At 39.0% G+C, this 15,859-nt stretch overlaps 1 protein-coding gene across 1 annotated transcript in view; it reads right to left on the reverse strand.

Annotated features, from left to right (window-relative positions):
- F8 (coagulation factor VIII) overlaps positions 1-15,859 on the reverse strand; it is a 207,744-nt gene that overhangs the window by 79,803 nt on the left and 112,082 nt on the right. Inside the window, exon 14 of the mRNA XM_054572236.1 lies at positions 1,558-4,675. Within this exon, the coding sequence (XP_054428211.1) occupies positions 1,558-4,675 (3,118 nt within the window). The remainder of the gene's footprint in view (positions 1-1,557; positions 4,676-15,859) is intronic.

A 15,859-nucleotide genomic window follows, 5' to 3' on the forward strand; every position in this document is an offset into this window, starting at 1 on the left:
TGTCAGAGAGATCAAGGAAGAACATGTATAAAAGGTGGAGTAATCAACTACCAAATACGACTGAGAGTTCAACTAAGACGAGGACTGAAAATTAGTAAAAACCAACAATGACCTTGAAAATATACTTTTTATGGAATAATGGAGATAAAAGCTCCTTTGGAGTGGCTTAAAGAATAAGAGAAAAAGAAGCAAAGGAAGCAAGTAGGGTAAATTACTTTAAAATGTTTTCTGAAAAGACAAAAGGAGAAATAATATAGCACAATTGATACTGATGAGACTGTCAGTGGAGAGAGAGGAACTGATGATGTAAAAAAAAGAGGAATTGCTAAAACAACAGTTTTTATGAGGGAGGAAAGGATGGAGAGGTTGGTTTTAGGTACACAGGCAGTCCATTTATTCTCATGAGCATGAAGACAGTATATAGGTACAGATGTCAATAAATTCGGTATTGGAAGTCTGGAGGTTCACTGCACAGCATCAGCTAAGAGTGAGAAGGGGTGTTTGAGAATGGGCAAAGGTACTGGAGATTTAAGGAAAAAAGCAGAAAATGTAAGATAGAGGTCCAGGAGATTGGGAAGTCAGTGAAGTAGGGAAATATTCTATGGTTGCTGTGCAGCAGTCAGGGAACACTTAAGTAGAAAGCAAGGTCTGCCATATTATTCAATTTTCTGAATAGCATCATCAAGACCTCTCCATTTAGTTTTCTCTCTTTTCTCTCTCTCTTTTTAAATTAAATTTATTTATTTATTTTTTCAAATACATTTGTCTCTGCCTAACCCCCACCACTTTCCTTTGCCCCTTCCCTCCTTCCCTCCCTCAGCTCTTCCCCTTTGGTTTTGTCCATGAGTCCTTGCTATATGTTCCTTGACTTTCCCCTTCCCTTCCTTTTCCCCATCTTCTGCTCTCCCCAATAGAATGTAAGCTCCTACTTTGCTGTACTCATGCCCACAAAATTATCTGGCATAATAGAAGGTGCTCAATATATATTTGTTGACTGATTGACTCTCTTTATGTTTATCTTCCAAATTTCTCTGTGATTTCTCTCCCCTGTCAAATCTCTTTCTGCTCCCCTAACTTTGACCTCAGTACCCCTAGTACCATAGAAAACAATTTTTCCTACATCCTCAACATTCTTACCACACACTTTTCTTCTTCCTCCTGTCTCTTCAGGGCGCTATCATGACACTACGTCCTGTACTGCATCTCATAAAGTTAATAAGTATAGTTGACTTTCTTCCAACTCTCTACTGCTGCTTCTTGACTCTGACTCTCCTACCCTTTTGAAAGACCCTATCCTTCTCCCCTATCCCACCAGAGTAAGAGTTTCATGCCATCTGGATTTACCATTCTCTAACTTTCATTGTTGATGTCATCATCTAACTTCCCCTTTGTCCCACAGCTTCATCTAGACTTTGCCATCTAGTTCTCAGGGTTCTTTTATAAAGCAATCTTGAAGTCTCACTGCTACAAATTGGTTATGCCTTTCCTATTGTTTCAGCACCTGATAAAGTCAAAGGTCACAAGAGCAGGACAAAAGAATAGTCAATGTATCCATACCTGTTTCTCAGTGCATGGGGGGATTTATTCATTCCATAATCCCAGAGTTGCTCCACTGCAGCAATAAAATAGTGTCGTGTTCTCTTTTGAAAGCTGCGGGGGCCTTGCTTTTCATCCTCACCATATATGTCAAAATCTTCTCTCTTCATTTCAATTGAAAAGGCATCATAATAGTCAATTTTGTCTTCCTCTGTCTGAAGAGAAGTAGGGGTTATTTCCCTTTCATGACGTTTCAAGACTGGTGGGTTTTGAAAGAACAATTTTCCAGTCCCTCCTTGCTTTGCCCAGGTGGCTTCTCTTTGGGGCTTATCTTGTCCTTCATTTATTGCTGCTATTAAATGATTGTTTTCATAAGGGTCTAGGGATGAAATGGTGTCTTTTGTCTTAAAAACTATGCTTTTTTGTGACTCCTCTTGGGATTTCCACTCTTCTCTTGCTGTCTGGGTAGCATATTGACTATCTGAAGCAAGGAGACCTATCAGCTTGGAGGGAGTCTTTTCAGAGCTTTTGGTTTCCCATTTCAGAAAGGGCACTTTTCCAGGCCTATTTATTTTATTCAATTTAATAGCATCCTGTGTTTTCTGAAGGAAGATCTCTTCTGTCAGATCCAGGTGGCCAGGAGAACTATTGCTAATTTTTGTAGGGAAGGAGTCTACCTGATGAACATGATCTTTAGGAAGTAATTGAACTTTTCCAGATGCTTCAGATAAACCTGGTTTCAAGAGACCAGTGCTCTCAAGTTTCTTGTATATGAGTGAGATTATGCCACTTTCCCCTTGGGAGCTAATCTTTTCTTGATCTCCAATCATTTCCAATGTTAGGAAGGCTAAAGAAAGATTTCTTTTGGCTCCTTGTAAGAAATTACTGCTTTCTTGGACCCCAGAACTGTTCTCTCTAAAGATATAACTACAGGCTGATGCTAGAAGATGAGAAGAGTTTTCCTGGGGTGGGATTTTGGTAAGATCTGTAGGTCTAATTGATGGAAATTCTGATAACTTTGCAATCGGTAATGCAGGGCCATCTGTTTTAATGATGCCATGACTTCCCATAGAACAATCTGATAAGAGGGACTGAGTAATGGCCCTTTTCTCCTTCTCATTGTACTCTATCTGTGTGATGGTGTCCTGCGTCAAATACTTCATGTTTTTGGACCACTGGGTTGAAGTGTCACTCAAAATCACTTCCCTTTCAAACTTTATTTCTTCTTTTGGGAGTCTGAATTGTTTTAAAGCCCGTTTACCACGTTGAGCAATAACATTCTGCTTACTTGGACTAGGAGCTATCCTTGTGGTGCTTGGGTACTTCTCTACCACTTGCTTTGTTTGATTTCTCAAGCCTTCCAAATTTGCTTCCTCCATAATTTTTGAGACATGGGGCATGTGTATTCCTTCTTTATTTGCTGAACTGTTTAATGACCTAGTGTCCTGAAGTATTGGAGTGTGTGTCCTGTCATCTAAACCACTTACATTTTGCTTAGAGCTTAGTAAGAAAAGGTTCTTCAGGAAACTCTTAGTGTTATTCGCTGTATACACATGAGGTAAAACTAAATTCTTTTGGATTAATTTGTCCTTCCTTTCTATCTCTTCCTGGGATTTTTTTCCTTGATTGTGTGTATCATTTTCTTGGATATTCATCAAGTTAGTAAGAAATATGCTCTTGCTGTTTGGAGAAATTATCTCTTTGAGTCCTGGGTCCTTTGTAAATTCATCCTCTTCTACTACCACTTTATTCTTCTCTGACAAGAAATTCTGATCTTTCACAGATCTCTCTGATCCTGAAGATGTCAATTGCTTTAGATCAGGCCTTTGTCCAGAGTTTATGAAGTTCTTGCCATGGGTCCTTTTTACCCAGTTTGCTGAATCTGGCAAGAACAGCATTTTGAAGAGTGATATATCTGAATTTTCTGCACCTACTGGAACAGAGCCCTCTTTTATTTGGTGGATCATGTCCATACTTTTTGATGAAGTAGTCTTATTTGACAAATAATTTAGCCCCAAAACTGTAGTATTTTTGTCCATAAACACTTCATCATGAATCAAAGAAGTCACTTCTTGACCCTCAGCATTACTTTTTAACATAACATCTTGCAAGAATGATGTACTATTCTCAATTAATAATGTTGGGCCGTCAGTGTGCGTCTTTCTATTCATGGTTGAGGTATTTGGTGTCTTGTTTGTCTTTACTAAAGAGATATTATCTTTGAATAAAAAATTACCTTTGGTCAGTAAAGTAGGTACATGAACTCTTTCCTCTTTAAATAACCTATCACTTTCCATTGATAATACATCTTCTCTCAATGAACTTTCTTGACTATTCATTAAGGCTGCTTCTAACAATTTGGAATCATTATCTCTCTTACTCAAATCCAAAGGCACACCAGACCCAATAAGGTGAGATGCATTTTTGTCAAATACAGTGGTGCCTGGTTGATTACTAAAGTGAACTGGCATATTTGTGGGTCCTAAGGAATCTGTCTTTTCAGTACCTGCTGCCAAGTCTTCTGGAGGAGTTGTTGGTGAAGTCATTAGATTGTTTGATAATCTAGAAATTGTTAAATCAAGTTGCTTCAACTCTACATTTATATTTGACCTCAAATTCTCACTTAATCTTAATTGTAGTTCTGGCTCAGGAGTAAATACTCTGTCCCCACTGTTATGGGTCTCTGGTCCGAGATGTACCACTTCAGATGAGCCTTTGTTTCTTTCTATTGCTCCAGGTAAATGATCATCAGCCTCATATGTCACCTCTTGGAGATCAGTTAAGGATAATTCATGTGGAGTAGGATTCTGTCCCAAGAACATCAACAAATCACTAGAGGAAACACTTTGTATTTTATGCGGCAGTGTTCTTTCCCCAGACCAAGGATCAATCTTCTCCATATCATTTTCTGGAGTTGTAGTGGCTTCAAATTGCTTTTGCTTAGTGTTGGGGTGCCTTGACTTCTGGGAGAAGCTTCTGGGTTCAATGACATCATTTTCATTCACCGTGGAAGATAAAATGTCTTCATATGTTTCCTCATTATAATCACCAGCATTTCTTTTACAACTAGAAACCTTCAGTAAGGCTGTCATACCTCTCTTCCGAAAGTCTGAGTTGTGGCATCCCAGAATCCACAGACCTGGAGGCAAAGAAGAATAAGACTCTGGTTACTCATAACCCAGATCCCAAGCTAGTTTTCTGTTAGTGGGTATCTTCTATTCCCAGAAAATTAAAAAAAAATAGCTAGTACCATTATATTACAGGTAATTGGGTGAAATCTATGACACATACCATGGTAGTTAAACAAAGTGGTTTTTGCATTGTTGTTGTTGTGTTATATCTGTTTGTGACCATAAGAAAGGGTTGTGATTAAAAGTGAATAGACATTGGAATAAAAATGGAGAAGTGCAATTAACATACACAATAGTAAAAAATATTAATAGTCACATAGAACTCTGATGATGACAATGACATAGCTTAGGGAAGTTTATATAGATAGACTAGCTGTTATTGCTATATAACATAGTGACATAGGTTCTAGAGTCAGATTGCCTGGGTTCAAATCCTAGTTATACCATTTACCACTTGTGTGACTTCAAGCATGTCAATTAAGCATTCTGAGCCCCAGTTTTCTAATTTATAAGTGAGGTTAATAGTATCTAGCCCATCATATAATGCATTCTAATCAAATAACATACTGCCTAACATTTACCATCACCGATTTGCAGAATGAGTAAGCACAAAAGGGCAAGACTTAGGTTTAGAATACACATACAAATCCCACCACAATGTTAGCAATATTAATTTCTACTGTGGACAGGATCACCCAAGTGAAGGAATTTCATGGCAATAAAATAGATTCATAAATATAAGTGAAAAAAACACCCATCAGGTACCTAAACAGCTTCATCATCTGACAAAATATCTACAAGCAAAATCAACTGAATCCAGCTTTCCCTCAAAGGGAAAACTTTCACCAAAGAGCCCTTTGAAAACCATGGAATCCTATGGAAAAGGCTTCTATGGTCAAACACATTTTGGAATTAATACGCACTACACTTTATGTGCAGCAGGATAATCAATCAAATGGGACATGAGAATAAAGACATTTTCTAATACACAAGCATTCAGAAAATCTACCTCTACTGCAACCATCCTCAGGAAGTAATTAGAGAACATTTTCTAGTACTGGCGAGGATGTGGGGAAATGGAACCTTGGTGCCCTGTTGGTGGGAATGCAGACTGTGCAGCCACTGTGGATAATAGCATGGAATTCCCTCAAAAAACTAAAGATGGAACTGCCTTTTGATCCAGTGATCCCATTCCTGGGATCATACCCTAAGAATCCTGAAATACCAATTCAAAAGAACCTATGCACCCTTATGTTCATACCAGCGTTATTTACGATAGCCAAGTGCTGGAAACAGCCTAAGTACCCATCAGTAAATGAGTGGATCAAAAAACTGGTACATTTACACAATGGAATGCTACTCAGCAGAAAGAAAGGAGCTCCTACCCTTGGTGACAGCATGTATGGAACTGGAGAGCATTATGCTAAATGAAATAAGCCAGGTAGTAGAAGACAAACACCATTAGAACCTAATCAACAAAACAAACAAATGCAAAATAGAACCAGAGACATGGAAATAAGGAACAAACTGACAGTGACCAGAGGGGAGGGGGAAGGGATAATGGGGGAAAAGGCCTAGTCAAGGAACATATATGAAGGACCCATGGTACTGGACAATAGGGTGGGGATTGACTGAGAGAGTCGGGTGGGGGTATTGGGGGAGGGGGAGTGGTCGGGGTGGGGGAGAGCAACGGGGGAAAAATTGGGACAACTGTAACTGAACAACAATAAAAAAATAGGAAAACCTGAGGTCCAGGAACCAGGCACCTATTCTAAGGGTGGATGAAGAAAAGCCCAAGTTGATAACAGCCTCAGACCTAAAGACAGCCAGCCCACACTGGAGTAGGAAGATGCATGATTCTAGGAGGTCAGTACCTAAGCAAGAAAGAATATGTTATATGATGAAACTATTGAAATAAAGAGGATCATTAAAGAAAAAAACACTGCAAGAACAGGAAAAGCAATTAGAAGTTTCAGTTAAACAAGTTATAAAAATAGGAAATGTAATCCTATTTGGTTCCACAGTAAACATTTCTGTAGTTCACTGTGATTTCACTGAAAATGGGGATGCAATTATTCATAAATTTGGAAATTGAAAACCCAGTTTAATGATATTTAAAGCATATTTTTGATGATATAAAACCAGGTTGGGTCAAAGTAGGCCAGGATTGGAGCTGAGATGAGTAATTCAAATAAGGTTTTTGACTCTTAAAATTTCACTGTTATGACTTAGACAAAACTAATACCTTCCTTTTCCTGAGTAGACATTGAGTGAGAAAAGAAAATGAAACTTCATAAACAGTTCTGGAATGACATATAACAAACTCTGAGAAGAGCCTGGAGTTGGGAATAGTGATCAAGAGGGACTTTAGTTATACCTGTATGAGCTGAATTTTTGTAATGAGAATATCTTTGTATCACATGTATGAATAAAAATAAATTTAAAACATTATCATTAATTTAACAAACTCAAAAACTCAAAAGAAATAACCAAAAATAAGTTCCACATATACAAATTTGAAATAAAAAAGAGATATAACCACAGATGTAAAAAAAAATTATAATTCCTCTGAAGACAATTTAGCTGTCATTCTCCTGTTTCAACTTCTGGCACAGGTATAAGATGCCTGGCCAAATTTGAGACTTGGCCAGCACTATAAATATATGGATCAGTCTCCTGCCTTAGTAATATAACCAATTTTGTAAGTTGTTATCAATCTTGGAACTTGTTCTTATCAGAGTAACCCAGAGAGACAGAACCCAGATGACCTAGGTAGGAATACCCAGGCTTCAATAGACAAGAGCTCTTTAATCATCCAAGGCTGTTACAATGAACTAGTATGGAATATTAAGCAATTTTTTTGAAAGGATGGTGTTCATATATATTTATTGGCATAGAATAGCATCAAATATATTATTAAGTGAAAGAAAGAAGGTTACAAAGTATGCTCTAAGCACCATTCTACCGTCTGTTTCTATGAGTTCATGTTGTTTTTTAATATGCATCACATTTTCCTGATCTATTCATTCATCAATGGACACAGGTTATTTCCATATCTTGGCTATTGTGAATAATGCTGTAGTACACATTGGAGCACAGTTATCTCTTTGAGATTCTGATTTCATTCCCTTGAAGTAGAATTGCTGGGTCGTATGGTAGTTGTAGTTTTAATTTTTTAAGGAAACTTCGTACTGTTTTCCATAGTGGTTGAACTAGTTTACAGTCCCATCAACAGTGCACAGGGGTTCCCTTTTCTTCACATCCTCACTGGCACTTGGTATTTTTTTTTTTGTCTTTTTGATGGTAGCCATTCTAACAGGTGTGAAGTGATTACTCATTGTGGTTTGATTTGCATGTATGTCTTCTTTGGGAAAATGTAATGGTATCCCATAAGTTCTGTAGGCTTTTTTTCATTTTTTTTCTCCTCAGATTGAATAATTTCAAAAGATTTGTCTTTGAGTTTCTTCTTTTTCTGATCAAGTCTGTTGCTGAAGCTATTGCATTTTTCATTTGATTCCTTGTATTCGTTTGCTCCAGGATTTCAGTTTTTAAAAAATTGTTACCATTATTGACATTTTTATCTTGTTAATGTATTATTTTCTTAATTTTTGTTTGTCTTCATTCTGTATTTTGCTGAATTTCCTTAAAATAATTATTTTGAATTCCTTTTCAGGCAATCTGTAGGACTCCATTTCTTTGGGGTCAGTTACTGGGAAACTATTGTGTTCCTTTGTTAGTGTCATGTTCCCGTGTGTGTGTGTGTGTGTGTGTGTGTGTGTTTCTTATGGGCTTGCATTGATGTCTGCACATTTGAGGGAGCAGTTCCCTCTTCAACTCTTTAAGGAATGACTTTCGTGGGGAAAGACTGTCACTTGTGGGTGGCTGGGAGTGTGCCAACTGGGTGGGTGTCCAGTTCCAGGGACAGCACAGCAGCATAGTCTCCATGTAATTCTGTCAGCTAAGGTCAATTTCGGGGAAGACTGTGAGGGACTCCTTGGTGGCCAAGGCTGTGAGTGTCTGTAGTGGCAGTGATGTTGAGGGTTGCTGGATTCCTAGGTGGCAAAGACTGCTGGGGTCCTTTTATTCTCCTTTTTACACACAGAGGGAAGTCCTCACTGAGGGGATCTTTCTCAGTGGTAGGTCTGCAAGTGAACACACAGGCCTTGGTGGTGTCAGGTTCTTGGACAGAGGTGTGCTTGCTGTGGTGGTGCTGGTGTTTGGGGTACAGGATCTCAGAATGGCAGTGGAATCAGAGTCCTAGGCTCAGGTGTGTGTGGGACTACTACGGCTCCTGGTTTTGGATCATGGGCACACTTGTTGCAGTGGTGTCAGTGCCCAAGGCACAGGCATGCACAGATCACCCATCCAGGTCTCTGTGGCATGTTACAGAGGCTCAGGCCTTGGTGGGCAGGATGCAATGGTAGCTTGGTGTTTGTGGGTCAGGGTATAGTAGCAGATTGACCCTAAGCATGATGGGCACTGCGGTGCCTTAGGCCTTGATGAGTGAGTCACAGCAGCAACTCAAGCCCTGAAGATGGTGATGGCAAGCGCTATGCAGGCCTTGGTTGGGGTGGGGGGAGTACAGGGCACAGGAGTAGCATGTCCCTTGTCCTGAGAGAATGAAGCTCCTTCTCTGGGGATAGTGCAGTGTCTTGGACCCTGAGCAGCTCTGTCTCACCTGGCTTCAGTATTTGTGAAAACTATGGGGTTTTCAGGTAGTGAGGGTTGCATGTGTATATTCAGACCCTCTGCTCACTGTTAGAATACAATTTTTTTTTGTTATTGAGTTGAATGAGTTTTTAAAATAGATTTTGGATTTTAACCTCTTATCAGATATATGGTTTGGAAATATTTTCTTTATTACCAAGCTGCGCCAGACTTAGGGATGGAATAACACAGGTAAAATGTTTCCTATACTTTTTTATGTGTCCATCCTGATTTGTTGTGTTCCACAGTGTTTCTGATGATTCTTCAATGTGCTATTTTCATTGGTGTGTAGTTGTTTATTTGTTGTTTTTGATGGTTTTGTGAGGAAGATGACCCTTGGGATCTCTAGTTCACCATCTTGCTGAAGACCATTCTGGAAGGGCATTTTAAAAGTGCTTGGGGAAAAAATCCAATAAAACAAAACAAAACAAACCTATCACCCTAAATTCTATATACACATAGTGAAAATACAATTCAAAAATTAAGGAGAAATAAATTTTTTTTTAGACAAACAAACCCTGACAGAATTAATCAGCAGAGTTGCACTTCAAGGAATATTTAAGACATAACACTAGGTATATGAGAGCACAGATAGATTAAAAGTGCAAGTATGGAAATATATATATACCACAAACGTTAACCAAAACAAAGGCGGTTGAGGCATATAAATTTCAGACCATGTAGGTGTTAAGGCAACAAGAACTGCTTCAGAAAAAGAAGAACATTTCACAATGATAAAAGGATTAATTTAACAAGAGTACACAACAATCTTAAATTTGTAAGCACCTAATTTTATTTTGTCTCATTTATTTTGAAACACTGTTATTAACAGATGCAAAGAGAAAAATAAACTCAGAAAACATAGTTAGAGCTCTTAACACAGTTTGCTCAGTAACTGCAAGAACCAGATAAAATATCAGTAAACTTATAAGGATTTTAACAACATGATAAATCAACTTGACATACTTTACAAACATGTAACAGTCTACCCAACAACAGCAGAAGATATTCATTTTAAGTGCAAATGGGGCATTAGCCAAAGTAAATTGTATAATGGGAAAATAGCAAGTCTCAACAAATTTCAAACAATCAAAATCATATGGAGTATGTTATATGACCATGGAGAAGTAAAAATAAGAAATCAGCAACATATACCCATATATTTAGAAATTTAGTAAAAACATGTTTAAATAACTATGAGTAAAAGAAGAAATCAAAGTGGACATTAGAAGACATTTTAAACCCAATGATAAAAATAAGACTCATCAAAACTTGTGATATGTATTTTCTTGCTCTTACCAGTTTTATTCAGAAGTGAGGCACAAAAATGGAAATAAAAGGCATAGGGGTTAGAAAATAAAAACAATCTCAATATTTGCAGACAATTTGATTGCATGGATAGAAAATCTTGTGGAATTCTATACAACTGCTAGACATTACAAATAAATTTATCAAGGTTGCAAGATACAAAAATTAACTGTATTTCGTGTGTGTGTGTGTGTGTGTGTGTGTGTGTGTGTGTGTGTGTGTTACAACTTTATTTACAAGAACAGGTGACCAACATGCTAACTACAATTTTTTTTATTGAGATATAATTGACAACTACCATTGGGTAAGTTTAAGGTGTATAACATGTTGATTTGATACAATTATATATTGCCACGTAATTATCATTATAGCTTTAGCTAGCACTTCTTTCATGTTATCATTTCTTTATTTTTTGTGGAGATATGTGGGTAAAGCAGGGTGTAAGGTGATCTGTATAGTCATAAAAAGAATGAAGTACTTTTCACTTCCAGTCAAGATGGAGGCATAGATAAACACAGCTTTCTTCCTCACACAACCACATCAAAATGACAACTAAACTATAGAACAATCATCACACAGAACCATCAGAAATTGAGTTGAATTTCTGATAACTTGGGAATTAAAGAAACCACATCCATCCAGACTGGTAGGATGGGTGGAGGCATAGAATGAGCTGGTCCCGTGGCCACACATGGTGGATAAAAATCAGGAAGGATACTTTGGGAGCAAGAGGTCCCAGCCCCACATGAGGTCCCCCTGCCCAGGGTTCCAGTGCCAGAAAGATAAGCCTCCATAATGTCTGCCTAAAAACCAGGGGGGTTTAGTCAGTGAAAAAAAACTACTGGATTCCCAAGCAGTTCCTCTTAAAGGGTCCACACACGGACTTCCTCAGTATCACTCACTCAGCTCCAGCACTGGAGAGCAGCTTGAAAGGCGTCAGTGGCATACAGTGAGGAACTGAAGTGACAGCTTTCCCCCAGACAGAAAGATAAGCAGAGGCTATTGTTCCTTTTCTGAGCCCTCCTACCACAGAGCCACAGAGCCAGCAGACAGGTGCCATATCTGAGACTCCATCAACCTGGCTAACTCTGTTTGCCCCACCCTGGGGATCCCCGGAGGCTCTGTCACACCCAGTTTACAGGCCCAACCAAGCTGTTAACAGTGGTTTTTCATATGAACGGTGGGTTTTGGCTCAGCTTCACATTTTCCTAAATCTTATAAAACTAGCAACAGCCAGCCACAGTGAACTCCCATCCTCTGTACCTCTTGTTAAGCAGCACCAGGCCTAGAACTAGCAGCAGCTAACTTTGAATTACAGTTTGGCTTCACCTGGGAACCTCCAGGCCCAGTGAAAGTAGCAGCCATCTCAGCCTGCTTTGTAGCTCATGCTGGATTGGCTCAGGCAGAACAGAGAAAGTGGCTAACCCTGGCCTGCACCACCTGTGAAGCTCCAGGGCCTGAGCACTCAGTGGACAGCCAGAGATAACATCAGAAAACCACCACCCTGCCCCTGCACAGCTGATCCTCAAATAAAAGGCAGAGGCTAGTGGTCAGTGCTCACAGCTTCTCCTTGCAGCTGACTGGCCTGGGTAAATCTCCCATTGACCTGTCAACAGCAATCAAAGCTCAACTACAAAGGAAGATGTACTCAGCCCACATGGAGGGCACACCAGTTTGAGTGATAGGGGAGGCTGTGCCGGGGGACCCTACAGGACACCTACTACATTAGGCTACACTATCAAGACACGGAGTCACAGCAACTCTACCAAATACATAGAAACAAACACAGGGAGGCTGCCAAGATGAGGGGACATAGAAACATGGCCCAAGTTAAAGAACAGATCAAAACTCCAGAAAAAGAACTAAACAAAGGGAGATAAGCAATCTTTCAGATGCAGAGTTCAAAATACTAGTTATAAGGATGCTCAAGGAACTCAGTGAGGACCTCAACAGCAAAAAAAAAAAAAAAAAAAAAAAAAAAAGACCCGGTCAGAAAAGAAGGGTCATCACTAATCGAAATAAAGAACAATTCACAGGGAAACAAAAGGAGAGTGGATGAAGCCAAGACTCAAATCCATGATTTGGAACATAAGGAAGCAATAAAACAATCAATCAGAACAAGAAGAAAAATAATCCAAAAATCGAGGATAGTGTAAGGGGCCCCTGGGACAACTCCAAGTGTTCCAACATTCACATCATAGCGGTGTCAGAAGGAGAAGAGAAAGAACAAGAAATTGGAAATCTACTTGAAAAAATAATGAAAGAAAATTTCCCTAATTTGGTGAAGGAAATGCACATGCAAGTCCAGGAAGCACAGAGAGTCCCAAACAAGATGAATGTAAAGACATGATAGTGTACATAGAGAACCCTGTAGACTCAACCAAAAAACTCCTCAACCTTATAAGTGAATTTGGCGAAACAGCAGGATACAAAGTCAACATTCAGAAATCAAAGACATTTTTGTACACCAGCAATGCAATAGAAGAAGAAGAAATCAGAAAAAAAATACCATTCGATATAGCAAGAAGAAAAATAAAGTACCTAGGCATAAATTTAACCAAAGACGTAAAAGACCTGCATGCAGAAAACTATATAACATTGAAAAAAGAAACTAAGGAAGACAGAAATAAATGGAAGCATATACCATGCTCATGGATTGCAAGAATTAATATCATCAAAATGTCCATACTACCCAAAGCAATTTATATATTCAACGCAATCCTTATTAAGATACCAATGACATATTTCACAGAAATAGAACAGACATTTCAAAAATTTATATGGAACCATAAACGACTCCGAATAGCCACAGCAATTTTGAGAAAGAAACACAAAGTAAGAGGGATCACAATACCGGACATCAAACTCTACTGCAAAGCCACTATACTCAAAACAATTTGGTACTGGCACAAGAACAGACCCATAGACCAGTGGAACAGAATAGAAAGCCCAGAAATAAGCCCAGGTCTCTATGGGCATCTAATATTTGACAAAGGGGGCAGAAGCATAAAATGGAGCCATAATAGCCTCTTCAACAAATGGTGTTGGGAGACCTGGACAGCTACGTGCAAAAAATTGAAATTGGATCATCAGCTGACACCATACACAAAAATAAACCCAAGATGGATAAAAGACTGAAATATAAGTCGCAACACCATAAAAGTCCTAGAGGAGAACATTGGCAGGAAACTCTCAGATATCCCACGCAGCAACTTTTTCACTGATATGTCTCCTAAAGCAAGGGACATAAAGGAAAGAATAAACAAGTGGGACCTCATCAAAATAAGAAGCTTCTGCACGGCAAAAGAAAACATCAGCAAAATGAAAAGGGAGCCAACCCTATGGGAAAATATATTCACTAATGATACATCAGATAGAGGTTTGATCTCCAAGATATATAAAGAACTCACTCGACTCCACTCCAAGAAGACAAACGATCCAATCAAAAAATGGGCAAAGGACCTGGGCAGATGCTTTTCCAAGGAGGAGATACAGAGGGCCCAGAGGCATTTGAAAGGACGCTCAGCATCAGTAGCCATCAGAGAAATGCATATCAAAACCACCATGAGGTACCACCTCACACCGGTCAGAATGGCCTTCATAAACAGATCCACAAACAACAGGTGCTGGCGAGGCTGTGGACAAAAGGGAACGCTAGTACACTCTTGGTGGGAATGGAGACTGGTACAGCCACTGTGGAAGGCGGTGTGGAATTTCCTCAAAAAGCTGAAAATGGAACTGCCTTTTGATCCAGTGATTCCCCTGCTGGGACTATACCCTAAGAACACAAAAACGCCAATACAAAAGAACCTATGCACCCCAATGTTCATAGCAGCACAATTTACAATAGCCAAATGTTGGAAGCAACCTAAATGCCCATCAGTAGATGATTGGATCAAAAAGTCATGGTACATATACACAATGGAATACTACACAGCAGAAAGGAAAAAAGAACTACTAAACTTCGCGACAGCATGGATGGAACTGGAGAGCATTATGCTAAGTGAAATAAGCCAGGGGGCGAAAGACAAATACCATATGATCTCACCTATAAGCGGAACCTAACCAACAATACAAAGATGCAAGGAAAATATGACCAGCAACACTGAAAGGAAAAGAAATCAACAGAGACAAGAGGGAAGGAGGGAGGGGCGGGCAGGGAAAGGGAAAGGAAGGGGAAAGTAAAGGAACATATAGCAAAAACTCATGGACAAAACTAAAGGGGAAGAGCTGAGGGAGAGAAGGAGGGAGGGGGCAAGGGAAAGTGGTGGGGGGTAGGCAGAGACAAATGTATTTAAAAATAAGTAAAGAAAGAAAGAAAAAAAAAGATGAATGTAAAGAGGCCCATTCCAAGACACATCACAATTAAAATGCTAATGGTTAAAGATAAAAAGAAAATCTTAAAAGCAGCAAGAGAAAATAAGTTAGTTACCTGCAGGGGAGTTCCCATAAGACTGTCAGCTGATTTCTCAAAAGAAGCTTTGCAAGCTAGAAGGGATTAGCAAGAAATATTTAGTCATGAAAAGCAGACACTTACCACCAAGATTGCTCTACCCAGCAAAGCTATCATTTAGAATCAAATGGCAGATAGAGTTTACCAGACAAGAAAAAAACTAAAAGACTTCTTCATCTCCAAAACAGTATTCTATGGAGTGTTAAAGGGACTTACTTAAGAAAAAGAAGACCAAAACTATGACCAAGAAAGTGGCAAAAAAATACATATCCATCAACAATTGAATCTAAAAAACAAACTAAGCAAACAAGAAGAACAGAGACAGAATCATGGATATGGAGAGCATTTTGATGGTTGCCAGATGGGAGTGGGGTGCAGGTGAATGGGTGAATAGGTGAAGGGATTAAGAAGTACAAATAGGTAGTTACAGAATAGCCATGGGGATGTAAAGTACAGTATAGGAAATGGAATAGCCAAAGAACTTATACACATGACCCATGGACATGAACAGTGGTTTGGGGATTGCCTGAGAGAGTGGAGGTACTGGGTGGTGGGGGCAAAGGGGAAAAAATTGGGACAGCTGTAACAGCATAATCAATACAATATAATTTAAAAAAAGAATGAAGTACTGATACATGGTATAACATGGGTGAATCTTGAAAACATTAAGCTGAGTGAAATAAACCAGACACAATGGACAAATATTGTATTATTCTATTCATTT

This window comes from Pteronotus mesoamericanus, unplaced genomic scaffold (assembly GCF_021234165.1).
Source record: "Pteronotus mesoamericanus isolate MK-2021 breed Mesoamerican mustached bat unplaced genomic scaffold, CSHL_Meso_final contig_226, whole genome shotgun sequence".
Lineage (NCBI taxonomy): Eukaryota > Metazoa > Chordata > Mammalia > Chiroptera > Mormoopidae > Pteronotus > Pteronotus mesoamericanus.